The sequence below is a fragment of the Stegodyphus dumicola genome, chromosome 2 (assembly GCF_044657685.1).
Source record: "Stegodyphus dumicola isolate Sdum_Otavi_A_Nest chromosome 2, ASM4465768v1".
NCBI lineage: Eukaryota > Metazoa > Arthropoda > Arachnida > Araneae > Eresidae > Stegodyphus > Stegodyphus dumicola.
In genome coordinates, this window is record NC_140769.1 from 200,570,253 (window position 1) to 200,598,087 (window position 27,835).

General features: G+C 29.9%; 2 protein-coding genes and 1 long non-coding RNA gene across 6 annotated transcripts in view; 1 reads left to right on the forward strand and 2 right to left on the reverse strand.

The window, feature by feature from the left end:
- Positions 1 to 14,096, forward strand: part of LOC118184950 (protein turtle-like) — a 531,428-nt gene extending 517,332 nt beyond the window's left edge. For all 4 annotated transcript variants that reach the window (XM_035354710.2, XM_035354706.2, XM_035354711.2 and 1 more), the window contains one exon: positions 472 to 14,096. Coding sequence is in view for 3 of the 4 variants with exons in the window: in XM_035354706.2 (XP_035210597.1) it covers positions 472 to 547 (76 nt within the window). In the remaining variant the exon portion in view is untranslated. The remainder of the gene's footprint in view (positions 1 to 471) is intronic.
- Positions 12,003 to 26,981, reverse strand: LOC146998797 (uncharacterized). Its single transcript, XR_015039710.1, has 3 exons — positions 26,827 to 26,981; positions 15,795 to 16,016; positions 12,003 to 12,404 (listed from the first exon to the last, which is right to left on the reverse strand). It is a non-coding gene; the product is annotated as an uncharacterized LOC146998797 (long non-coding RNA).
- wuho (tRNA (guanine-N(7)-)-methyltransferase non-catalytic subunit wuho) lies at positions 24,119 to 26,820 on the reverse strand. Its single transcript, XM_035354713.2, has one exon. The coding sequence runs from the start codon at positions 26,709 to 26,711 to the stop codon at positions 25,632 to 25,634; it is 1,080 nt and encodes a 359-aa protein (XP_035210604.2). The 5' UTR covers positions 26,712 to 26,820; the 3' UTR covers positions 24,119 to 25,631.
- Positions 26,982 to 27,835: the final 854 nt, after the last annotated feature.

The window sequence follows — 27,835 nt, forward strand, 5'->3', positions numbered from 1 at the left end:
AATGATTCTAAAATCCTTCCTGATTTCATATAACAAAATTGAAAATCTACTATTGCCCCCTCCTTAATTAAATTATCTAAAAAAAGAAAAACAAACAGGTATATTGTTGGCCCTTTGATGTAGAGTTTGTGACACCTTTTTTAAAAAGAATGATGATTAAAATTTTATTTTAGCAAATGTAAAATGTAGCAAGTGTACAAACAATATTTTCCTGAGATATTGTCTTGTAGAATTATTTTGTTGCAGTCATTAAGATCATTTCATTAATAATCAGTTTCATGACTAAGAGCAGTATAATTCCTTGATTGAAAATTAGTAAGCTATGATAGCACATTCTAGAATAATATACATACCATTAATATATTCATATGCTTTGTGTAAAATTGCTTCACATTTATAATTGCAGTCTTTGCTATCATACAGCATATATTTCACTGTAATCATAATTAAAAAATATTATCTTTTTTTTAGATACAAGGAAAGCAGAATATCAAGTATAACGTTACTGAACTTTAGAAGAATTCTCCACAGACTTTCACCTTTTTAGGCTTAGCCTGGAACCAAAAATTTTCCCGAGCGGAGTTTCGTACTAATCGGGAAGATTGATTGACTCAGTCAAAAATAAGGAAGTTTGTTGCAGTGGAACTGGAGAAAAATGGCATTTACCTAACATTCAGCTTCTTCATAGAGAGATTGTGACATTTGAAACTGGCCAATGAAAACTTTCAGCCACATGATAATGGCTCAATCATTGTCACAATGGAAAGCTGATGAGATGTTATGCCCACCTCCCACAAGCATTTTTATTCCGTCCAGTCTCTCCAGATATAGGAACAAACCTATAAAGAGAAGAATAGGACAGACCACAACATCCTCTCCCCACCTCATTTGTTCATTCACTTTACTTAGCCATCATGGAATATAATTTCTGTGCACTTGATAAACATAACTCCTCTACTAAAAATAGAGGTAGCTAGTCAATGGAAAAAATTATGCAAGGACACAGATGTAAAAAGTTCTCTGCTACCGTTTTTGATGTGAATATTTTTTTTAAGAAACAAAAAGATGCATAATTATCTCCAGATTGTGTATTTTACACAACAGATCAAAAAACACTCACTGTTACTGTGCTCAAAATTTTCAACATGTAGAAATCTAATCAAAACCATGTAATTTACTAACCTGGATTCCTTGTTTTTATGTTACAGACAGAGAGTACAAATATCAAATCATTTTTTACATTAATTAGTTCATCATACCTGTAATTTCCTCATCTGATTCTATAAAAGATAGCATTCTGTTGTTTATGACTAAGTGCTTTTTCATAAGACTGCTGTTTTTGTAACACAATAATATCTACAGCAAGTTTCAATTACATTTACCTTTCCTATAATGTAAATGAGATGTGTTGCTTTATTTACCATTCCAAAAGGGGAAAAAATTTACATTTTCTTTGCTTTCCATTCATTAGGCGTGTATGTGATTGAGTTATTCTTCACTTTTTATTGTGGGAAATGAAACACAGTACTTGAATTTTTTAAGCAGTATCAGTCTTATATTTAATAAAATAATATTTTACTTAATTAAAGCAAATTTTAATCTGTAGTGGTTCATTCATTTTTCATTTATATCAGACATTATTTGATCGGCAAAGGCACGACAAGGAAGATGTGTCCATATTCCACTCTTACCTATGAGTGTCAGTTGTCAGAACTCAGGGAAAGGAATTAATGCACATGGAGCAAAGGAAATATTAAAGGAAATTTCATGCTCCAGTTTTGTGTTAGGAATTAGCCCAGGACCAAAACAATATTTAACTTTGCATTTCAGAAGATGATAGGTATGATTTTAAAGCATATGTGAATATCCCATGTGCAAATTCTTTCCATTCTGCAGCATTCTGAAGAAATTATATTGCAGCATCTTAGCTTCCAGACCATTAAGAATCTGTGAAAATAAATCTCAGAACCAGATGGTCTTCAGATCTGAGTAAGTGTGAAGAAATTTCCTTTACAAAATGGCCTGTAGCTGTGATAATATTGTGAAATGAGTGTTAATATCCTGTCAACAGATGCAAACAGTTCTGAGTAACACAGAGTGGTATTTATGGAAAGCTTGAGATGACTTTACTTTGCACACTGCTCTATGTTGCACTTAGTCCAAAACATATTATGTGTCTCCTTTATCAGAGGGGATGTATTATCTTTTTAGGTACTATATTTTTTCTGTCACCACAAAAAAAAATGGACTGTATGCACACCTTTCAAGTGTGATTTACTGCTTCTGTCTTGGTGCTCGCAGACAACTAAACTTTGCTTTATCTCCATATCATTCCGAACATCTGGATCTTATGAGACATCATTTATCAGAAGCCTCATTATGTATGAACTTGTATAGCAAAACACACTGGTATCTGCTGCAAGTGAGGGAAATATGCATAGAACATCATCTATGGAAAGAAATATGCATAAAACAGCTTCTGTGTTGCTATGCATTGTTTTATACCTTTCTTTCTGAAAACAGAAAGAATGCAGCAGAAACCTGGAGTTTTTTCTCATGTGTATTACATATTGTTGTTTGAAGTAGACAATTGTTGAAGCTTCAGGACCAGACTGAAATTTTTCTCAGTGTCTCACTGCCTTACACGTGCCAAAAGCACCTTGTGCTTACATTTCTCTGCGAAATTTCGGTGCTGGTGTTTGCATTAAAAAACCCGTCACGTCACAGAACAGTCGGATGCAGACGTTTCGGGGTCTTGCGAGAACTGTCAGCTTTGTCGAGACAGAGCAATAACGGATGCATTGCTCAATGAAAAACAAAACAAAACAGAAACCACATTAAAAAAAAGCAAAAAAAAATATGTTGTTGAATGCAACCAAAGTTAGCTTGTTTGTATATTGTTGGAAAGGAAACTCTGGTTAGATTGTTCATTAATCCAATGTAAAGCTAGATCAATACTGTTTGAAGTGTTTTAGGTAATAAATTCAGCGCTTGTACAGAAATTTTTAAAAAGAAAAGGAAATATTTGTTTTCTCTTTATCACACAGAAAAATGAAACTTGATGTGGTAACACAGAAATTTCATTCCTTTTTATGATAAAAGTTTATGTGTTAACTATAATCATTTTTATATTCTAGTATTATTAATTTAGCAGAGTGTGAGTATTGACTGAAACTGTTCTATCATTGTTTTATAAAACTAAATTAAATTTTAGTCTAATATTTTTAGTTCCATTTAGTAAATATGAAAAAAAGTATTATCATCATATAAATCTTAAAATTACTTTGTTTATAAAATACTTTTTATACTGTCAGTTCTTTTCCATATGCCAAATGAAAATCTAGCAGTAAATGTACACCGAGATAAAAAAAAAAATAATTAATTGCCTTTCATATACAACTTATATTATATCATGTCATTAATGAAGCCATATATGATGAAAGCTGTCTTTGTACTTTTATTGCAAAAAATTATAAATTGTGATAATGAACAATTTAGTAGCAATACTTTTTTATGCAATTCAAATGAGTTTCAGTCATAAAATTCACACTCTTTACAATAGATATTTTAGCATAGTGATATTTGCATTTCAGCTTTATTTTGATGCTATAATCTGTATTAAAATAATGTATTATGTAGTCTGTTACTCTGTGTTATCTACCAAATATATTTACAAATAATATAGTGCAAAAAAAGCAGCATATTTTTAAAAGAGGGGAAAAAAGGGGGAATTCTACACAAAACATTATTACTGTTTTACAATAAAGAAACCTTCAAGTTTACTTAAGGTAAAAAAAGAAACATTTTCTATATCATTACTCTTCTGAATGCTCAATTAGCTCATAGCTAAAATAGTTATTGTAGTTTGTACATGTGTTTTTAAAAATTTTGATTTATATTGCTTATGTGCATACCAAAACTGTTTATATTGTGAAAAATAGATCTTTTTTGCATCAAAGCTCAAATAGGTTTAAAACAGGAAACATTCAGAAATTATACTGTATTAGTATATAAAAGTGAATAATTTACTTACATATAAATAAAATTTTATATTTATTACCAAATTTAATTTAAAAAGACTGATATCCACTAAATACTTAACATGTGATTACATAATATGGGAGAAATGTTTTGAGATAACCATAACTATAAAGCGCAAGGATTCCCCTCCCCCCCCCATGGACTGTTAATAGCATTTTTATTTATGCAAAAAATACATATATATATTTTGCTTAAATCAGTTTTCAATAAAATTCACATCCTTTATTTTAGCTTACAGGATATGATTTTGTATAGATATCCTTACTGATAAGTTTAATATCTATGTTCATTGAAAAGAAATGTTATAAACGAAAAAAAAAAAACAGTTTCATTGCGTTACTGCAAAAGTGGCAGCATGATAAAGTCATTTTTCTCCATTATTATTATTTAGAAAAATAAAATCAAACTTAAGTATATTTTTACTGTTATTAATATTGAAAACCAGGGAAAAAATATTTAAGTATAAAGTCCTTTTAATACTTCTTTAATAATGAATAGATATGCAACTAAATTATTTTTCATATTTATTTCTTTGTACTAACACACTGAAAATTGTCAAATGGCTCGCATATTGTGTATCTATTTTTGATTGTGTGGATACCAGGCTTTATTACATTTCTAGTGAAGCAACAAAATACTTCAAGTATGTAGATTTTAAAAGAGAATTTTAAATAGAGACTTTATAAACTCTCTTCACGTATGTGAATTGTTATTCACTTCTCGTAACAGTTCTAGAGCAAAACTGCCCCATACTCATCTTGACTCTGCTAAATATATTACAGCAGTATGATATAAAATTCACAAAATTAATCATTGTGAGAAGAATTTAAAGCAAAATTACTTCTATTATAAAACTTGAAAACATAATCGAATACTGCAAATTGAATATTAAGTAAATATCTGTAGTTACTTAACCATACATATTCATCTTAGTTATTATTGTTGTAAGGTTTTATTTGACTGTAAAGTTACTTGAAATTAAAATCTAAGAATGGTAATATATATATATTAATAGATGAATAGAAAACTTGGATAATAAAAGAAGAATCTAATACTACAGTTTCCTGGACTCAGTCTTTAACTAATTAATCTAATTTCTATCATGTAAAATAATGAAGCTCTTCTTACTCTTCTACTTAACTTTCAGCTTATTTTCGTGAAAGTTGTCATAAACTTTTATCTATTTTAAAAATTGTTCACTGTATTAATATTTATAACCAATATGATTATTATTTTAATTAAAAATAATACTATATTCCAGTATATTTTTAAAATTATAAATTTTAATTTGCTGCAATTTGTATACTGCTTTTTATTACCACTATAAATTGTTGTACAATAAGTTTTACATCACTTCAGATTGTTATCCTATGTTGTTAATTATTGCACTTTCTGTTATTTATTCAACTTTTCATTGCTTAAATCTCTCCTTCTCCCTTTTCCATGATTGAAATAAAATTAATAATGACAAATATAAAAGTTTACAGCAATTAGGACAACAAAATGCTATTTCAAACAAAAAACTTACGTTTAAAAAAAATTAAGCTAATTCTTGCACATTTGTTACTTATTACCTTTCTTTACATATAGTACTTCTGAGAACACCGTGATAGAGGGGAAAATTTACGAAAAAATTGTAGTTTCAAATTATATCTTCCATACATTTTCAATATTGCATCATATCAGCACCCAATCATAAATCTAAATTATTTTTGCTTTTCAACCAAATCTGCTAGGTGATGTTGATATAAAATATGAGAAAGAATTCATAATATTATTATTATATTGCAAAAATTACCAGTAAAAATATATCAACAATATTTGTAATTTCATAATATCTTGCATTGCTGGAAAGAAACCATGGCAAACCTAAAAATTACTCTGAGAAAGAATATATGTATGTCTGTCTGTTTGTATGCATATATTTATAATTATATTATAATATTTAATTATTAATAGTCTAGCATGCAGTGCAGAAATTGTAAAAGTATGTAGATATATCAGCTTATTGTGTTGTCCCTCCACTCATATGTAATAATTTTAACACTTGTTAAATTAGCTAATTTTCTATTACTATAGGCCTTTTACTGGCAGTAGCTATCATTATATTTAAATTTTTTATTAGCATTATTAGATTTATATAATTTATTATTTAATTTATATACTAAGTTCTTTAACATTAATTGCCTTGAGAACATTATTATTAGAATACTTTAATTCTTTTGTACTAGTTTCATTGTTTCTTTCCTTCTATATGCACATACACACACAAGTATCTGCATTTGTATGAATATTTGAAAACATTTTCTATGCACAGAGTTCAGAGCAGCATTTAAAGGTAAAACAGATGCATAATCTTTAAAAATAAAGTTATGTTTATTACTTTTTGTTCCTGTTGTTAAATTCAGTTTCAAAATAGTTGAGAGAAACTAAATGTTTAAATTTGATAGTAACTAAGTAATATTGAATCTCTGATTCAAGAGTATTGTCTAAGTATTTTTCAATGCTAAATTTATTTGCATGTATGATATTAATGGATGCAAATATATGCTTCCACTACCCATTACAAACCAAGACTCCCCCACACACCAAATATTTTATACATAATTTAACTTGGAATACAAATGTGTGTATATATATATATATATATATATATATAATCATATATAATAGCTATAAATGATTGTGCTATTTTATTTCAAGTAAGACCTTTCTAAGTCCTTAAGGCATCAAGAAATAGCTGTCTTCCAGAACTTTCTCACATTGTTAATATATCTACTGATGTAGCAAGCACAGTGGTAGTTTTATGATTTATTAAATTGGTTGTAAAAAGTAATTTTGTTCCAGTGCGAATGAAACATGTTGCTTTAAAAAGTAGGATATAGTGCTGCCAAATTAACTTCAAATTAATACTTTCTGTATATGATTGAATCGTGTACTTTAAAAGTTTTCATTAGAATACACTACAAAAACATTTTTTCCCTTTATTTTGCATATTAGTGATACATATATATGGATATATTTATAGTACATGAACCAACTGAAAGTTAAAAAATCATAAAAATCTTGAACTCATGCAAGAACAAACACTGAAATATCCATACATTAATTTGTGAAAGTGACTCAGAAGTTTTTAACCCCCTGAGTGACATGACCACCTCTGTCCAGTTATGAGATATTTTGTCTCTTGATATATACTAGTTTATAAATCAAAATATTTTTATTTCTTACCTTCTTTAATTATGTAAATATCATCTGAATGAATGGAAGTTTAAGAAAACAGACAGTAAAATCAGTAATTATCTAAATTTAGCAATTAAATGTGGTTTCAATACAGGTCTTCAAGAACAAATCCAAAAACCCATGCCACTCAAAAGGTTAAATTGGCAAAAAATAAACTGATTCTGTTTAAGTAACTTGCAATTAATATATTCATGCAATTAAAATTTATTATAAATAAGTTTCAATTAATATATTCATATAATTAAAAATTATTATAAATTAATTGTAGAAGTTATTATTTTTCTGATACATTTTATATGTCGTGTTTTTTAAGATTTTACATAGCTATATAACAAAAGCATTTAAAATTTGATGAATTAAAATATAATTCTGTATAAAGTTATGTGAGACTTAAAAAAAAATTTCTTTTTTAACTTGACATAATAACTTAATAGCCAAAGAAGGATCTAGCATCCTCATAATGTTTTCCAAACTATCAATAAGTATGGCTGTTCCCCACTTCATTTGAAAAATTTAGTAGTCAGTTTTTCTCAGGATATATCTTTTTTTATCTAAAAGTAGTGCCACTACATATTTTGTAATTTAAATTTTAGAGACTGTTTTAAGGAACATTATATAGATAAAATTTAAGAATAACAAAAACTTCCAAAAAATACAGATAGATAACTCTTAAAATAAATGCATAAAATTATATTATATTATTTATGTATATAAATAAGCCTAAAGTTCTTGTATTTTTATACAGTATCAACTAAATAGAAAAAAGTATGGGTTACAAATGAACAATTAAAGTTAATCAAGTTGTTTTAGACTTTACAGAATTAGAATTTTTTAAAATATAGTCCTGTATATTAATTTAACTATTAGGAATTGTATTTCTAAAGTAATGTCAGTATTAAGTTTAAAAAAATATTTTATTTAAATACATTTTTTCTGAACACTGCATTTGCAAATTAATTAACATTTGTGCCCAATAATTAACTATCATAATCCCATATATTTAACATAATATTTTTCTCTTTTACTCGGCATAACAAAGTAGTTTAATTTTCATTGAATTCTTTTGATCTGGTTATTAAAATTCATAGCTGTGTTTAAGTAATTATTAAAAATTACACATTTTAATATTAGACAAATTCAATCTTAGATTGACATTAATATTAAAATAATAATAACCTATATGTTTCAAGAGAATTCAACACTGGTTCTTTTCTTAAAAAAAAGCACAAATGAGATATCCATGCCAAATGCTTTTGAAGTGCACTAACACTAATCTAAATTAGCACTAGTTTAACCTTGAATGTTGTCAGATTTTAAAATTGTTGAACCAAGAAGGAAATCTGTTGTACTTTTACCAATCCAAATTATACAATTATAATAATGTTTTAATTAAAATAAAATTACAGTTAAATGAAATAGAAGATAATTTTGAAGAATTGAAAAGGAAATCTCACAAAGTTTCTATTCACTGTAAAACTAAAAGGAAATATTCTATGCATTCCTTCAGACTTCTTTTGATGAAATTGTTTCATTCCCTGTTGTGATAAAAGAGAAAACATTAAGTCCATAAGTTTTTCCAGTTATATGTAGGAAATAAAACTTTTATAGTTCATGTTACTGTACTTTTGGCTTTTCATTTGTGTGCTCTGTACGCAGTTAGATTGCCTTTGTTAATTTGTTTCAACTTCTCTCCCCTTTTCACGACGCACATTGTGTTACTTTGCCAAGTGTTTTGATCAAAAAACATTTAGCTTGTCAGTAGCCAATATAATATACATATATACATAATACGAAATGTTATTTCTTACTTTTTATTGTTTGAAATGTTGCTATCTATGCTAACTATTTTCTTAAAATATTTCACTTCCGTGAAACAAGTTGATCAGTTGTTGTGTTTTCTTTTTCCGTTTTCTGTTCTATTGCTGTTATACTTGTAAACATTGATGAGAATAAATATACTATGTTGAATTTTAATATATTTCTATAAACATATGTATGTAATATTGAGTAGGCCTGTGATCAAAATTTATTAGATATGCACAAACACTATTTTAAAATCATAAAAGGATTGCTAGTTCAGTAACATATAATTATTCAAATATGTAAATTGGTGATATACTCATTATACAAAAATTTCTATTTAACTGTTTCATATCAATTTAAGTAATTCATCATTCTGACAGTAACTATGCAATTTCAAGAGCAGGTTAAATATGTAATTCTTTATTTGCGCTGAATGCTTTTTCTTATTAATCCAATTAATTGTTTTAAGTTTGCATACTGCAACGAAAAAGAAACCTGCCTTTCAAAATGTCAAATATAAATGAATATTAAATATTTCAGATATTTTGTTATCTCTAAAGATATTGATCTGAAAATGTTTTCCTTAAAAATTTTGTAACTAAATTTAGAGAAGCATCAAATTTGTATACAGAGAATCAACCAATAACATTTCATAAGAAAACAAAACCGATTCCCTTAACATTTGATTCGAATGAAAAAATTCTTCCAACAAGAATAATTCTCTAAATCAGTGATTCTCAGTTGGAAATTATATGGCCCCCTACATACTTGATACCTTAGACCCACATAAACTATAGTCAGTGCTGATTACAATGAGACTTATGTTCTACAGAAAAGAAATATTATAATAAATGATTATTATAACGAAAATGATATTAATATATTCAGTTGGGAATGCTGTGTACTGGTCTTTGTAATAGAATTATCATTATAAAGAGTTATTACTGTAGTAAGTATATTGAGGAACTACAGACACATTTAAAAGTGCCACATCAATTTACTTTGTCATAATCAACAAAGTAATTAAATTATATATTGTTTATTTGAAGAATAATGTCATTCAGCACTATTTATGTTATACTGGCATGTTATTCAGAAATGAGTAAATGTTTAACACATACTATTCTGGCATAACACAGAGTTGTATATTAGTTTCACATCATAACAGCTGGATTTGGCTTTAGCTGTGTATTTATTTCTCTTACTATCAAAAATTAATATCAGTTTGATATTGTGCAAAGAGGTGATCTTCATGTATTATTGACGGAAAAAATTTGCAAAAGTATTCGCCACAGTGGTCACATAAATCAGTTTTAACTTTTTTAATATAAGTATTATTATTTTTATCTTTTTAAATATGTGTATATAATATGTATTATGAAAGGATATCATGTATATAGTGTGAAATATGAAAGGATTTGTCTGTTCTTTACATGTAGTGTTGCTATTCATGTTTTATACAGTCTTATTTTGTGGGAGGGGGAAAAAAAAAAAAGTATATTGGCATTTCATTGGTTTTTAATTCTAAAATGAAACAAATATTTTTATTTTCTAATTGGAATTTATATGCACTGTCAGTAACAAATTTTATATTGTTACAAGGGGCCATTTATAGACAAAAAATTGGGAACCACTGATCTAAGTAATTCATATAATTAACTTTTTTTAAATCTAATTAAGGAAATAGAGGATAGTTTCAATATTTTAGGATAAATTACATTCATATAATGTGATAATTATTCCAACTATTTTACTAAATATTATACTTTTATGTTTAATCATATGCTAAGAGCAACAGCTAATAAATGTATATAAAAATTATATCAGAAAACTTCATCATGAAATTTTTATACGAGCTTTTTTTTTTTTTTTTTTTTTTTTTTGTAAAATTATAATTTGGCCACACCATTTAGTCACATTACTTATAATGTTTTGAGCTCATATTTTGCAGTAGTAAATATTTACTGAGCAATTCTCTTTTATGTATATATTTTTGGCTAAAAAATGACATATAAGCAAACAGAAGAATTGTATTCCCATATTATTCTAACAGAGTGAAACACTGACTACTAATACACAACACAAAATTTCTCCTTCATACTACATTTACAAATGATTCTGCAAGCTTCATAAACAATATCAATTACTAATTATTGATGCAATTAATAAAAAAATAGTAACAAACTTTAAATGGTAGTTTCTTTATTTTCTGTTTGTTGCTAGGATTCTACCCCCACCCTCCTTGAAGACTGTATCAATTAAAATAAATAATAAACCATTCTCAATCCTGCTTAGTAAATCATTCTTTTCTATGTTCTTTATTATACCTAAGTGAAACAGTATAAATTTTAAGAAATTTGGGAATTAGTGGAATTCAAGTTTTTAACCATCAAAGATATAGATAGAAGGAAAATATTTTTAGCAGAGTGCCTGTATGTTTCTTAAATATCCAAAGAATGGAAAAGTCATGAAGATTAAAGTTTTGATTTTGAACTCTGATTAATTAAATAAAAACCATACGGATATAAACACCAAAAATTCTAGTGCAAAAGTTTTTCATTATTGATTTTCAGACCTAAAAGGTAATTAAATTAAATTACAAAATTCTACTGCATTTTTATTTTCATATTTGATGAAATATAGAATATTCTTAAAATCAAAAATTGTATTCCCTTTGATTTCATGTTACGTTTTTTTCCAACAAAAACTGCTTTTTTTATCTATTTTCCCCATGGCTTTATTTTTTTTCCTAATAAATAATAATTTATTCCTTTTCATATGCAATCTGATCTTGGAGGAGGGGAATGAATATTAGCCCAAAATTATTTTATTGTGCAATCACAAGTTCAGCACTCAAATTAGTTTCATAAAAAAAATGAAAAATGCCATTTCTGAAATAAGGTCTAAGATATCCATTCAAAGATATTTTTATTTTTAATTAAAATTTTACTTACATTTACTAAGAAAATGTTAAATTAAGGTGGATCAATAAAAATATTTTTCATTGTTTGGTAAAATTCATACTTACATGTATCTAATATTAAAATTTTGCAAATTATGCTTTATAAGTACTACATTCATTTTAGTCAATAAATTCTTATTACAGAATAAAAGTGAATATCATCAATATATTTACTGCTAAAAATAATTCTTGCTCATAAATAACTCTGTTAAACTAAAAATAAAGTGCTTGTAATTTTCTTCTTATAGATTCAACATGTTAAGCAATTCAAAACTTTTTTGGAGTTAGTCACATCCTGTTTTCAGCTTCCCCGCTCCTTTTAATGTAGTAGTGGCTATTGAAAATAACAAAACCTCTGTAAATAAATAAAAAAGTGCTTTCAAAAATATGATTTTATTGAATTAATAAATAATAACCCTTTTTATTTTTATAAGGAAAATATTTACATTTATTAAATTTTTTCTAATCAAAATCTTATGAAAATAACTGATACTAAGCTCATAATTACATTCAATATTAATATAAGCTAAATTTGTAAAATGGGAAACAAATGATTTTCATGTAATTTTATTCATTTTTGTTTATTCAAGTTATCTTGTTCTCAATTGTTATATAATCTGTAAACAATTAAATCAATATTTCTGCACATTTTAATTCAATTATTTATATATAAAATTCATAAAATTTATATTTAACATTTAAAATTTCGTTAGTTGTACAGCATTTAATACTGGATGTGCAATGAGCTGTTAGTTCCCCCCCTTCCAATTTGCAGTATAAATACTGCCATACAAAGGTCATTAACTGGCACATATTGAATTTAAATTGTGTTTGCATATGAAAACTCACTGCTGTCCAGTTCTATATATTTTGCTATCATGCCATTTCTATACTCGTATAAAAATATCACTATTAGAAATCTTAAATTTTTAATAATATATAGGAAAATATAAAACATTTTTAAATAATGCTGTTATATAATGTTTGTCTTAGGTTTACATATTCAAATGCCATTCTCATAACAATATGAAATATCAAAAACAAACAAAAGATATCTTTAATTTCTGTACATTTTAATGATTTACAAGGGGGGAACTGATTACAGATACTAATAGTTTTTGCATAGTTGGAAAATGTGAGAAATATAATATACCTTTTATAAAAGAGATTTTATAATAGCTTCTCTAAATGGTGCACACAAAACTCACTTTATGCTTTACAAATTCCTGCACTTTTAGAGTAACAGTGCCAATACTTCTATTGGTCAATGAATGTACTTTGCTTGATTCTTCTGAAGCTCAATTGTGAATGTTGTGTTATGGTGCTACACTAGAGGGTGTTTAGTTTCAAACTTTTGGAAAACCTAGATGAACTTAAAGATACTTTTATCTATATAAAAGAAATTTTGAAACTCAGAGTTGGATGTTATGTTAGTTAGCTATGTTTATTGCATATTTATCCTGCCCTTAGATCACAGATTATGTAAAAAGAACATTTATACTGATAATATATAGCATTATTCTGAAGTAATTGCTTATTCTTTTATCCTTAAGAAATTATGTTTATATAGAGATATTTTCTGTTTATTTTCATTCAAATCAGATGTCACAAAGAAGCCTGAAAGTGTGTTCTGAGAGCCTTCGAATGTTATATAGTCACATATACCTTTCTAAGAAAGTGTTTTCTATAAAAATTTCAGTTTCCAATCACGGTTTTTGTAGAAGACTTTTTTTATATTTCTGACAAAGTCAATAAAATGTTTTTCATGTGAATGAAAAAAGATCAGTTTTTCGTATCAATGGTGCTTTTGTTTAAAATTATATGTAGATTATTATATGTATAATAGTTAAAGTCTCTTACCAGAGACCAGCTGTGTTTGGGGCATCAAAAATTTCCTAATACCGAAAACACTGACACAAATAAATTGTGAAGATTCTTTGATGTCCGAATCTTCCTTAATTTTTGTCTTTGTTACGACACAAATCAATTTTCAGTTTGATGTTTAGTATTTTTCTCAGTATGAAAATAAAATAAACAATATAAACTAGTTGTTTTCTCATCTTTTAATATATTTTTAAAACAATAGCATCAATAAAATGTTTAAAAGCAAGGCCATGTCTAAAAAGCTAGCTCTTATTTTCAAAAGCATACAATGATATAGTTATCTTATTTCTCATGTAATATTCCATGTATTAGTAACAGTATGCTCTGAGTTGATATGATCAGAATTTTTCTCTTCCAACGTGTAATTAGTTGCTAAATTGAAAAGAAAAAAAAAATAGCTAGCTTTTTAATAAAGGTCATGGGGTTCTCAATGTTGGATAGATCACTTTTGCAAAAGAAGACCTGTTTTACATTTGAATTACATGTAGATAAAATTATGAAAATATCCCACAGTATCATCTTCTATTATGAACAGAACAAGATGAAACTACTAACATTTAGTCACTCTATCCACTTGAACAATAAGTATTCTGTATTTTAATTAAGACACAAAATTTCTTACAATCTTTCACCATACAAGACTTTACACCATCATTATAACACTGGCTTCCAGAAGTTAAGCATGTTGTGCAAATTAGCAGTTTTTGAAAATGTAGTTGAATTTAAATGGCTTAAAATCGCTGCAGATGTAAATAGCAGTATGCAGTATCCTATGTTACAGCCAAACAAATTGAGAGACTGAATATAAGCTAGCTAGGCAGTTATTGAACACACCAGCATTCTGAAAGGTTTGAGAAGCTCATATTTAAATCTGATACAAAGTATTTACTACTCTCATACGATAATTTTTGATGATATTCATTTTCTATATCTAAAAAACAAAGTGCAGACAGTGAATGTTGGTGTGCTATCAAATGCAATGAAGCAGGACAGTCAATCAAAGATGTTACTCTTTTCTTTGGTGTTGATCATTCGGTAATTTCTTGAAGGTGGACACAATTCCAAACAAATTAAACAGTTGTCCAAGAGACCTGTAACTGGTTGACCAAACGTTACCATCCCTTCTGAAGATCAGTATATTGCTATATTAGCCAAGTGGAGTCAACAAGCAACCTCCATAACTGTTACATCCATAATTTCAGTGTCACTTGGTAAAACAATATCTGACAGTATGTACACTGAAGATTTCATAAAATGAGACTGTAGGCCTGTATACCCAGTGTTTGTGTTCCACTTACCACCTAATCCAAAAAAACGAGATTACAGGTGGTGTCATCAGCATCTCAAATGGGCGCTCTCAGACTGGCACAATGGATGGACGATTCCACATTTGTTCTGGGATAGATGTTTGCTCCAGACCCTTACAAAAGTGTATTAAGAGGCATCCGCATGGGAGTTTATCTGAGCTAAAAGAGTTAGTTCCATTTATCAACTAGCTCCACTAACCTTGAAGTTCAGATTTTTCAACTGAAGAAAAACTTTTTTTTTTTTTTTTTTTTTTTTTTTTTTTTTTTTTAACAGCGTAGAGCAGCATTAGTTATGCCAGATGTCTCCATGACTCCTGATAAACCTTAGTGTGAAGAGCCTTTAAGGATCTGGAGAGAATTAAGCACATATAATCAGGTTCAGAATATCACACATTCAGAAGTGGCAGTATCCGAGTATGGGTTAGAATTTCAGAATTTTTAGTGGGATATCATACCATCTTTAAAGACGGTTGTGTGATGGCATAATGGTATTGGGGTGAAATTTTACACGCCAATGTGAGACTAAGCAGCAGCAGTTGCTCCTTATTTCATACCTATAGATGATAATGCCCATCGCCATCAAGCCAACATTATGAAGAGTGAAGACATTTCTTGCATGGAGTTCTTGCTGTATTCCTCTGACACAATGAAAACCTTTGGGATGCCACTGACCATGCTCTCTGCATATTTACTTCCTCCAGCCAGTCTTAGACGGGTAGAAACTGCCCTAATGGAGGAATGCCCACTGCAAGCATCTGCGATGGTTAATCACTTCACTGAAAGCATAGAAAAATACCATAAAGTTTATATAAAAGTCCATCGTGGTCATATACTTTATTAATGTACGTTTTTGTTGTTTTTAGTTTTAAACATCAATTTGTTAATGACCCAAATATGATGTTATTGAATTGTTTACGAATAGTAAACATTATTTTCATATTTGCCTACAATGCTTAATTTCTTTCATGCATAAATACATTTGCTACCTTCTTGTGCGATCTGATATTGACCAAAGCATTACTTTTCCATTTTTGTTGATTCTGCCTTGGTGTACTTAACTTTTGAAAGCCAGTGTTCATGAAGTCAGTATATACAAACCATAAAACTACATATTAGGGCACCATATTATATAGATAGATAGGTAGATTATTATTATCAATATTAATATTCGACTATGCAGCTAAAATTTATATCCAAAATTATTTCTTGTCATTTGCAAATGGAAAATACAATTTGCTTGCTAATGCTTACTTTTTACCTCACAGATATTTGAAAAGAAAACTATTAAACTTAAAATTTATTTCAGATTCAATTAAGAGACACTATTAATGAAATATGGATCAAACTGGCCTCATCAAGACACTACTGGAAAGGAAACTGAGTACTTTTCCGTTTTGCCGGCGCAAGCGATAAAGTCGCCAATAATGGTACAACCGATGCCAAACGGAATATTCTCGCTGGTAACCTTTCACGCCTCATTTTCAAAACAAGTCGCAGGTTTTTCTTATCAGATTGATTGTTTCTTTCAATACTGGCATATAATTACATAGAATTTTTATCAGATAGTTCAGTTTTATGTCTAAAGCCATTTTCGGTAATTAGGTCAATTAGGATGCAATCACAGCGCTTACCCGAAGCCGAAAATATAGAAAAGAAAAGTCAAGGGTTAAATTCATCAATTCTAATGAGAATGCATTAGTGAAGTAAAGCACTGCAGTTTTACATAATTTCTGAGTAAGCTATTCGTACGCATTGAAATATTTCTTGCATTTAAACTTGTGTTTCAAATTAAGATTTAACTTGAAATTAATGTAGATAATTACGGAGAGCATTAGATTTTTGTAGAGTAGTTTACGTGAGATGAGATCGCTTGGGGTCACGTGATATGAACCGGCGAATCAGGATGTTGAACCATGAAAGCATAGTAAATTCTTAAATTAATGTCTTTTTACAAATTTATTGTCTTTATTTATTGGCTTTTTATAAAGTTTTAAGCGATATTAAAATGTTTATGCCTTCAAAAAAAAATTCTTAGAACTAAAATTTTTTATGTGTATACTGTATGTTGTCGCCAATAAAGTCTGCTTGGCGAGATTTGCGCTGGCGAAACGGAAAAGTACCGGAAGCTGCTCACATTCATTAAAATATGAGAATCCCTTTCTAGTGATTCTGCCAATATATCAGTATATTTATATATCGAGAAAAAGAGAACATTGTATCCATATTTGTGTTTGCAAAAAGTGAAATACAGTCTATTAGAAAGAATAAAATACTTGGAAATAATATTCTTTAGGTTTGAAATTAAATTCTGCAGCTTCTCATATATATATATTTGAATACTCATGAAATGTTTTGCCTTGCTTATTAAATTGCTTGAAAAGTTAATCTTCAGATAAGTCAGGGATGACAGAACTATATATAGTTATTCAATTTCATACAAACATTTTCACAGCCAGAAACATGAAAAATCATCTTAGCCTATACTAGGATTTGAACCATAAATGTTCCTGTCACTTATCAGATGCACTACCAGTTATATTATGACAGCCTGCACAGAAGTGTGATAATTCATTACAATTTTATAATTTAAAAAGCAGAATTTTTAATGAAAAGTTGAGCTACATATCAAAGCCTTGTAGATGACATATGAATCAATACAGTACAAAGTCCAATATCCGGAATGATCTAAAATCGGACCTCAAAGGACTATTTTTTTATTTTATTATATTTTCTTTTGTGTGCTGTACTACATGCGCATTTGACCCCCGCCCCTCCCCCCGTGCGTAATAAAACAAGTGGAGAGTCCCGATTCTTGATTTCACTTCGGCACTAAATAAAATACCTCGTTATTGAAGAAACAATCATTTTAGCATAAATTTGTATGATCAATAATTTGGCTCTGTAGCTGCCGGTCATACATCTCAAACCAAAATATTGTACTGATACATCATTGATTTTACACCTGCTAATATTTTATACCCCTGATGCCAACCTGGTGAATTATTATCTATTATATTTTTCTTTTATAACTGCATGTTTATCAACACATGACAATTTAAGTAATGACTCATGGAGCGATACCTCAACAATTTTTTTATATTAGTAATTGAGAAACAGCATGGTAACCTTTTATATTGGCATTAATCTTGCTGATGATTACAGATTTCAGTTAAATGCGCTAACAAATGTTGACGGGAAAAATTAAAAAGATTTCTTTCTATATGCTAAAAATAGATTTTGTTAATGATACTCAGAGACCAAAAGATTACATTTAGTGCTATTTGAATTAAGAATAACTGATTTTTTATTCACATAAACCCAAAACCAGCGCCAGAGTTCATATGACCGCACCGGGCGGCAGAATTTAGGGAAGACGAAGGGAGACACTTAGTAGCAGAATTTAGGAGCCACAGAGACTGCATCAGGTGCCGGCCCTCAATAAGCCTTAAGTATATGTAGAAATTTATTTATTCAGGACTCAGATAGATAAGTGTTAAGCATGTGAAAGAAATGGGCGTAAGTATACTAAATAACTAATACAGTCAAAAGTCGTTAATTCGGACACCCGTAATCTGGAATGATCTATAATCCAGACCTCAAAGCTAAAATCTTTCTGCGCACGCGCCGCATTGACGCATGCGCATAGGCGTTTTACTCGTGCGCGCAAGACATTTACGACTGCGCATATGCATCTGCTCAAGTGCAGAATACGTTTTCGCGTGCGCGTTTAATGTATAACGGACGGTAAAAGCTAAAATTATCTAATTATCTATTTCAGTTAATGTTGATAATTGCGTTGTTCCTTAATCTTCAAATTGGATCCGGCTTATTATTTTTTGCAGACTGTAAGAGCAATTTTCTAAAAGTACGCTTGAACTTTCGATTATGTCAAATAGAATTTCCGATGCTGGAGCTCCCAAAGGATCTAGAAAACGAAAGTATGTTTCGATGTCCATCAAACAAAAAACGAATTGCTACAAAAAATGGATAAAAGCATATCCTTTGTTTATCTAACCGTTCCGAAATCTGTTTATCAATTTCACGCTGCTCTGCGCGGGGGGGGGGGGCACGTCGCGGCGCGCAATGAACTGGAAGTTGATCTGTCAACACTATCGTTATCTTCAGGGCAGATGTTTTTATTTTAGTCGGCTTATAATTCCTTACTAAATGTAGTATTTAATTTCGATGTACTCCGCCTTTGATATGATTTAAATCAAATTCCTCGTCATTATAAATATCACGAATACAAATCACATAGTTTTCTGGTTGCAATTTTCTAATTTCGGCTATGAGTAAGGTATGCTTTACGCATCCGCGCGTTAAAAGAAATGTTTAATAAAGTAAACAAATAAATATTAGGCTTTTTTTTTTTTTGGTAAATTTGGATACCCTTTAGATCATAATTGCTCATTATTTTATAAATTAAGGTTTCATATTTTTAATTTTATAATTTCTGCATGCCATCTTACCAGATTTAAACTGATGATCTATAATCCGGAATCGCCGAAGTCCCGACGAGTCCGGATTAAAGACTTTTGACTGTACAATTTCAGGGCTTAATTGTCTCAGTGTGCAATAGCAGCAAGACAAAATTTAGCAGAACAACTTGTCGCTAATCTCATAATACGTAGCCAAATATGTATAGTGAACGACAGCTAAATTTTATGATGATAGCCACGAATCTGAAGGTTTTTGGATATCGCAAACCAAAGGTGAAATTTTCCAATTAGCAGATTTTATAAAGAAATGTGGTGAAGCGGCAATAAATGAAGTGGATATAAAAGAAGTTTTTCACTGTGATAACAATGCTCCTCAATCATCAATCAATTACCAGATCCCAAAATCTGTAATATGGTTCTAGATCCAGAAAATACCGCACCTTGGCATGATTTTGGAAACTGTCACTAACACCAAAATGACCCATTTACAACTCACTACAAATGCCACATTTACTGCTCATCATAATGTAACCAAAAGTCACCATATCCCATGTGTACCATATACTAGGATTAAACCCACATGGACCTATTTTCACTTAAATAAACATTACAGAATTGCACAAACTAGGCATTGCGCACTCCCTTGACTTTGTCCATGTACACATTGATCTATATTCACTTAAAAAGTTAAAGGAGCAGCCAATAAAAAATATCTCAATAAACTACATTTTAAATTGAATAATGAAATAACATAAAAAAGGAAAGTCATGTTAGCTCTACACAAAGGAAATATCCACTTACCTTATTTACACATTTCCGTGTCTTCAGTCAAACAGCATCTTTGGATGCTATTTTTAGGAAGTTTTTGAACTTCCTGAAATTATCTGAACTAGAGTCTGTATACTGGCGTTGCTACATAAATTAAAAAATGAGAATAAAAGATATCCTCCAACGTTCGACCGTACACATTTCCTACCTACAAACACGACACTTATAATGCCTACTAAGTAAACCTTCATTTACACACCAATCAATTAATGCTTTTTTCCCTTTCATTCCATATTGTACAGAAACTTCAAATTAATATTACCACATTCAGCCATTTTACCGTGTATACCAAAAATAACAATGTACTTCTTATCCAAAATCCGACACACAAACAAGTTCCAAATCTTTTCCCATCATTCAAATTCACCGCAATCACACAGCCAATTACGTTATACAGTGCAAAGTCCAAAATCTGGACGTCCATTATCCGGTATGATCTAAAATCCGGACCTCAAAACCACCAACAACATTTTTCTCCTAGGCTTCACGCATGCACGTTTGATTCTTCCCTACACGCATAATAAAACATCTGGAGAGTCTTGATTCTTAATTTCACTTTGACACTAAATACAGTACCTTGTTATTGAAGAAACAAACATTTTGGCATAAATTTGTACGATCAGTAATTTGGTTCCATTGCTGCGTATCTGCTTTTTGGCACACATCTCAAACCAAAGCGTTCCACATAGATACATGGTTGATCTGACACAAACATGGTGAATCATTATTTATTATACTTTCCTTTCATCATCGCATATTTATCAAAACATTACAACTTGAAGTAATGACTCGTGTAACGATGCCTAAACAATTTTTTTATGTTAGTAATTAAAAAATAAAGGTGTATGATAACATTTTATGTAGATTATTACACTTGGTGATGATTACAGATTTATGTTAAATGCGCTACAAAATGTTGACGAGGAAAAATTTACCAAAACTTTCTTTCCATATGCTAAAAATAGATTTTGTTGACGATACTCATGGAGCCAAATGCATAGCCTCTCAGGACTCATGATGCATAGCCAAATATGTATAGTGAAGAATAGCTACATTTGATGATGACAGCCACTAATTTTAAAGGTTTTCGTATATTGCAAAACAAAGGTGAAATTTTCCAATTAACAGGTTTTGGAAAGAAATGTGGAGAAGCAGTAATAAATGAAGATGATATAAAAGAGGTTTTTCATTGTGATGATAATGCTTCTCAATCATCAATCAATTAATGAATGGCAAAATCTGTAGTATGGTTCCAGATCCAGAAAATACTGCTACCGATAGTGAAGAAAGTGACAGAGAAGTTACTGAAAATGAGAAAATTTCGATTGACAAGTTAGTCGGAATTCTCGAAATAGCAGTTACAGAACTGCAACAATGTAACTAAACAAGAGATTATGTCTGTCGAAAGAATTAAAGAGAAAGTATTAGCACAAAAAAGAAGTAACTTACACTGAAAGAAATGTTAAATAAGGTAAACAAATAAATATTAAGCTTTTTTTTTTTTTTTTTTTTTTTAATTTTGTTACCCTTTATATCGTAAATACTTCATTATTTCATAAATCGGGATTTCATATTTTTAATTTTATAATTTCTACATGCCATCTTACTAGATTTAAACCGATGATCTAATATCGGGAAAAATACTGAATCCGGAATTGCCAAAGTCCCGACGAGTCCGGATTTTGTACTGTAATAGGGTTTCCATAACATTCGACTACTCAGGTTACCATAAACGAAACAACTGGAGAAAGTTCAGAATCACCCACTGTTTTGTGCATTTCTCATAATCACCAACTTGAAAATAAGAAGTCAAAGAATTGCACAGACTTGGTGTCAATGTACACATCGACCTATTTCACTTTAAAAAATATCAGAGAATTGCACAAACTTGGCACTGCACACTCCCTTGACTTTCTCCATGTACACATTGATACATGCCAGTAGGCGATTCTGCATTAACTTTAAAATAATGGTACTACTCTTATATGTGCCCTCAGGTCGCCAAATGTGGTGATATGTGTTCTGCGCTGGTTTTTGGCACAACTGCATGTTCTGCAATGGTTTTCAGGCAATGTTAGTTTCCATGGCAACGCTTTTTGCATGGAAACTTGGATTTGACTGTAATGGTTTTAGTTGGTGGTTGGTTCGTGTGGTGGGTGGTTTGAAATAGTTTATTATGCAATGACAGATGTGTTAGCAAAATATTAGTCGTGTGCCTGGTACAACTATTTTTTCAGGTGGCTGGAAATTCTACAAGGTTTTGAACATTTATTTGTGAAAGATAGTATCAATTTTGTGGATAGCGAGTCTGGCTGTCATACAAATACGATAGAGATTATGTGGCGGCATGTTAAAAGCTACGTTGCCTATGTTATGTTTTTTCGTCGTTGTTCTGAAACGGGAAAAGATGCTTTCAACAAATTTGTGATGAAATTGTTTAGGTGATGTTTGAAATTGGTATTTCTGCTGTTCGAAGAAACATTCATTCATGGTAAGTGCATTTTATTTTATTCTTGTTCTTATTTTGTAGAATGTTATGTTCATTGTTTTTTTTAGTATGAATTTCTGTTGTTACTGTTGTTTTTCATTTATTTTAGTTTATTTTGTTGATTAGTGTGCAATGCCTAGATTGTGCAATTTGTAGATGATTTTTTTTAAAAGTTTAAACAGTACATGGTATTCTTGAAATTTATTGTTATGTTAATTTATTTAAGCGAGGTGTGTGTAGTTCATAGATTCCTTCGCTGCCTAGATTGTGCAATTTGTAGATGTTTTTCAAGTTTACACAGAGTGTATGCTACTTTTTGAAATTTATTGTAGTTATGTTAATTTATTTAAGCAAGGTGTGCGTACTTCGTAGATTCCTTCACTGCATAGATAGTGCAATTCTGTGATATATTTTAAGTTAAAACAGATCGCTGTGTACATGGATTCTTGTCAAATATTTCTGGTTAGAAACTTTATGTTTTTGCTATCTAAATTTTTTGTTCTTGTTTCGAATTTTTAGCTTAAATTGTATGTTCAAAACGTGGTTTTTGCACTCGCGAAAACCGCATTTTGGGAGACATTTTAAGCTTAAAGTTCGAAATGTAGATAAAAAATTTAGATAGTAATATTTGCCATGTAGTTTCTCGCCAAAAATGTTTGGTGAGAAATTTGTCGCCAAGCGAGAGCGTACATGAGAGTAGTTCCAAAATAACAAGTCAAAGAACTGCACAAACTTGGTATCCATGGACACATCCACTTTTTTTCACTTGAAAAAAAATCAGAGAATTGCACAAACTTGGCACTGCACACTCCCTTGACTTTGTCCATGTACACATCGATATGGGCCTTATAAGTGGACGATTCTTGACTTTAGTCGAAACAACTTAGCAATAATCCAAGAGGCACCCTTAAATCTACTCAAGCATGTATTGATGTGTACTAACCAGTATTTCCTTCCTATAGCAAATACCACTTTTGGCAGCATTCGAAATTTTCACCCTATAGATTGATAGATCAAGTTTGCTAATTCTGGCACTTATATGCACTGACTGCTTTAACAAAGAAATATCAAAAGATTTTAAAAAACAGAATTAAGCATTCTTTCCTTAAAAAAAGGACAATAATAGTAACATGATTTCTTTATTTAATTATCACAGTAATATGATTTGTTTATGAGTAACTCTGTAACTTAATTTTCATATACATTTTTGGCTCCTTTAATTAATTGATACATACGTTATTCAAGTTTGGAAATAAAAATGAATGGCTTACTAACAAACATTGGTACTATTCTGTTTCAAGGGCCGTAAAAAATCGCCAAATTATCGTTGATGCCAATGCTGCCAAAAAGAATTGCTGCAACCCTAATAATTGCGGCAAGAAAGGAAGTATAATAGTAAATAACTATCTAAGATTGATGTTTTAATTTAGATGAAAGGTTAATTTCATATAATACTTTTTTATTATTATAATTTATATGAAAAAGGCTGAACATGACTGAATGGAAGCATAAGAGTAAATAATTATTTCAGATCATTATTATAATTTATATAAAAATTGCTAAACGTAATGGAATGGATGCCTGCATCGCTATTTCGCTACCGACTTATCGCCAAAGCATAATTTCATCTCGTTGGTTGTTCAAACGTAATTTTCTATAATTAATGATGCCTTTTCTTTGAAAATATTCTCGGTAAAGTGCAGAATCGCTCACTTATTTGTTTGCCACTTTTTACAAGGGTAAAAACAATTGGATTTTTGTCATTTTTCTTTTACTTTTTAAGTGAAAATAGGTCTATGTGTAAATAGATAAAGTCAAGGGTGTGCACAGTGCCATTTTTGTTTAGTTCTAGGATTTTTTTTTAAGTGAAAATAGGTCGATGGAATTCTAGGATTTTTTTTAAAGTGAAAATAGGTCGATGTGCACATGGATACCGAGCATGTGCAATTCTTAAAAACACGTCAAGCAGCGGATGATTCTGCACTTTACCCAAAATTCTATTGCCGACTTTTCGTCATGGGCAATTCCCAAATTGTTATATCCATAGGATATCAAAAAAGGATTTAAAAATTAAACTAATTTAAAAATTAAACTAGTATTTCAATGGCGTCTTAAGAAATATAGAACTATATAAACTTACCCGATCTGAAATCAACGCGTACATTAGATTTGGGCACATTTGCTAGATTTGCCACTTTTGCGCATACATTTTCGCTGCAATTTTCTTACGGCCCTCAAAACAGAATAGTACCCAAACATCAAATCATAAATCTTACAAGTTTTAAGCAATAAGAGACTTTCTAAAGTTGTATTTCTGCAAAGACCATGCAGGATACAAACAATATTAAAATAACAAAAGCATAGCAACACTTGTGATACCATGAAATGCATTTTAGATTATAAATAAAACTTAATAGTTGCCCGTGTAGTGAAACTGCAAATGTTGTCAAATGAGGAATTTTTTTTCCATAGGTTTTGAGTTTTAATTTCCAGTAAACATACTTGATTTTTTTTTTTTTTTTTTTTTTTTTTTTAAATTTCACTAAAACCAAACGTTAAAAGGGAAAAAAAAAAAAAAAGAAATTATGTGTAACACTAAAATAGTCTTTTAAACAGCAGTTTTTTTGTTTTTTTTTTTATATTTTAATCTTCTTTGACAAAGGTTTAGTTTTGCTGTTTTCTGTATCATCAGAAAATTCATACGATGATTTAAACAGATGTTCAAAGTCCATTTTAGCATCCATAAAATATTCACCATCACCATAAAATGCCTTTATGTTGAAAACAAGATCTTTATTGTAATCATTTTTTAATAAATACTTTTTTTCATTTTCTTTGTACTCTAAAAATAACGTTAGCTCTTCTTTGCACTGCTGTAAAATTAATAAATTACCTAAATCATCAAACACTACATCTACAGCTTCACTTTTAAGAGGAATGAATTGAATGAAACGAAAGTTTTCTTCTGCAACATTAGGTAACTGATAAATAGCAACTCCATTCTGCATGTAAAACAAAATCGCAAATAATTGATATTTGAAGCAAACTTTTAAACATCTAACTGAAAAGCGAAATTGTTCAACAGTTATTGCAATATTGCCCGAGTTTTCAAAAAATTCTAAATTTGCATTGTCACATGAAGCACATTCTTTAATTAATTCAGTATCTTCAAAGATCTTTATACTTTTGGCCTGAGTTCCATCCAAGTAATTCCATAGACGTATAGTTCCATCGCCAGAACTTGAAAGAACAAATTCATCGTATAATGAAATACATTTAACGAAAGACACAAATTCTTGATGGCCCAAGCAATAACTCTGTATATTGTAACAATTCGGGTAACATGATACTCTAATTTTACCATCTCTGTCGCACGTAACTAGATACTTATCATCATGAGATATAGATAAATCTATAATAAGACTTACATGACCAAGAAGAAATTTTCCAGGGCTATCGTGATTAGAAACTGAAAAACTAGTTACTTTACCTCCTCGATCTGCAATAATAATTTCAGAGCTAGAGTTAGAAAAAATTGCTTTCTGGGCCTTCCGAGGCAGCTCTCGAGAACTCAATACTTTCCAATGACCAGTTTCCTCTGATTTTTTCCATAAATGCAATAAACATAAAGAATCACAAGCTGCAAAGAAATTATTACAATTTGACATACAAGCAGATACAGCATACTGCTTTTGGTTTGATTTATTCGTTTCCATTGCATTATTAGATTGTTCCTTTGTGGGGAAATTAAGATACCACCCAATTGCTAAAGCATCAGGATCTACAAGTGAATCAAAAATCAAAATGTTATCTTCATTTAAAAATGCATACCTACAGTTATTCGCAGAGTTCAGAACCCCAGAGCGTACTACAACCTCCATCACGTTAGTGAAATAAACACATAAAAAGAACTTAACACACCAAAACCAAAATTATAAACATTCTATAACACATGTCTTGTTTTGCACTTGCTAAGACTTTTGACAGCAAGTAAAAAAAACTGATCATCAAGTCGTTGATCAACTGATCGCAATGAACCTCTCCTTAGAGATTCTTTGGATCAAGGAAGGCTCAGAGGCTTAATGCCTTTATTCCCACATCATCAAAGATTAAATAATTATCATAAAAACTTAGCAATGTCCAGAAAAGAATTTCATGCAAACTTTGAAGCTACTGCCGTAACTGTATGCTGCTATACATGCTTTACGAAGATTTCATATTTTGCAGATCAGCTGGGTTCTGCACGCTGAGCCGGTATTCTAGAGGTCCGTGGTTCGATTTCCAGCGAAGGCGATTGCTCATTTTTCATCTTACCTGCTTCCAAAAAAATATCTAATGTATCTACAGTGACGCCCGAACTAAAAGGATGTTAAATGACGATTCTCCGCATCCAGGATTTGGCGATTGGGTCCCCTAAAATCCCCAGTCGCCCTTTAAAAGGGGGAGTATATAAGGTATTTCTCCCGCCTTCCTAACGTGCTTTCGTGGTGTAGTGGTTCTGCACTTTGGGCCGGTATTCCAGAAGTCCGTGGTTCGATTCTCGGCGAAGGCGACTGCTCATTTTTCATCTTGCCTGCTTCCAAAAAAATACCTAATGTCTCTACACAAGTACCAAAAATCACTTACTCAAAATAGTAGTCAAGTATATTTCAATTTTCCCATTTTCAATTTGTGAATAAGTAATGAGTTTTTAAAACAAAAACACACAAGCTGGCCGAAATATAAAAACTAGGTATTATACACTACATGAATAACTTTATGAAATACAATAACCCTATATATGATTCTTATATTGGAAACTTGACTTATCAAATACTTATTTTTTAGATGGTATAAATTT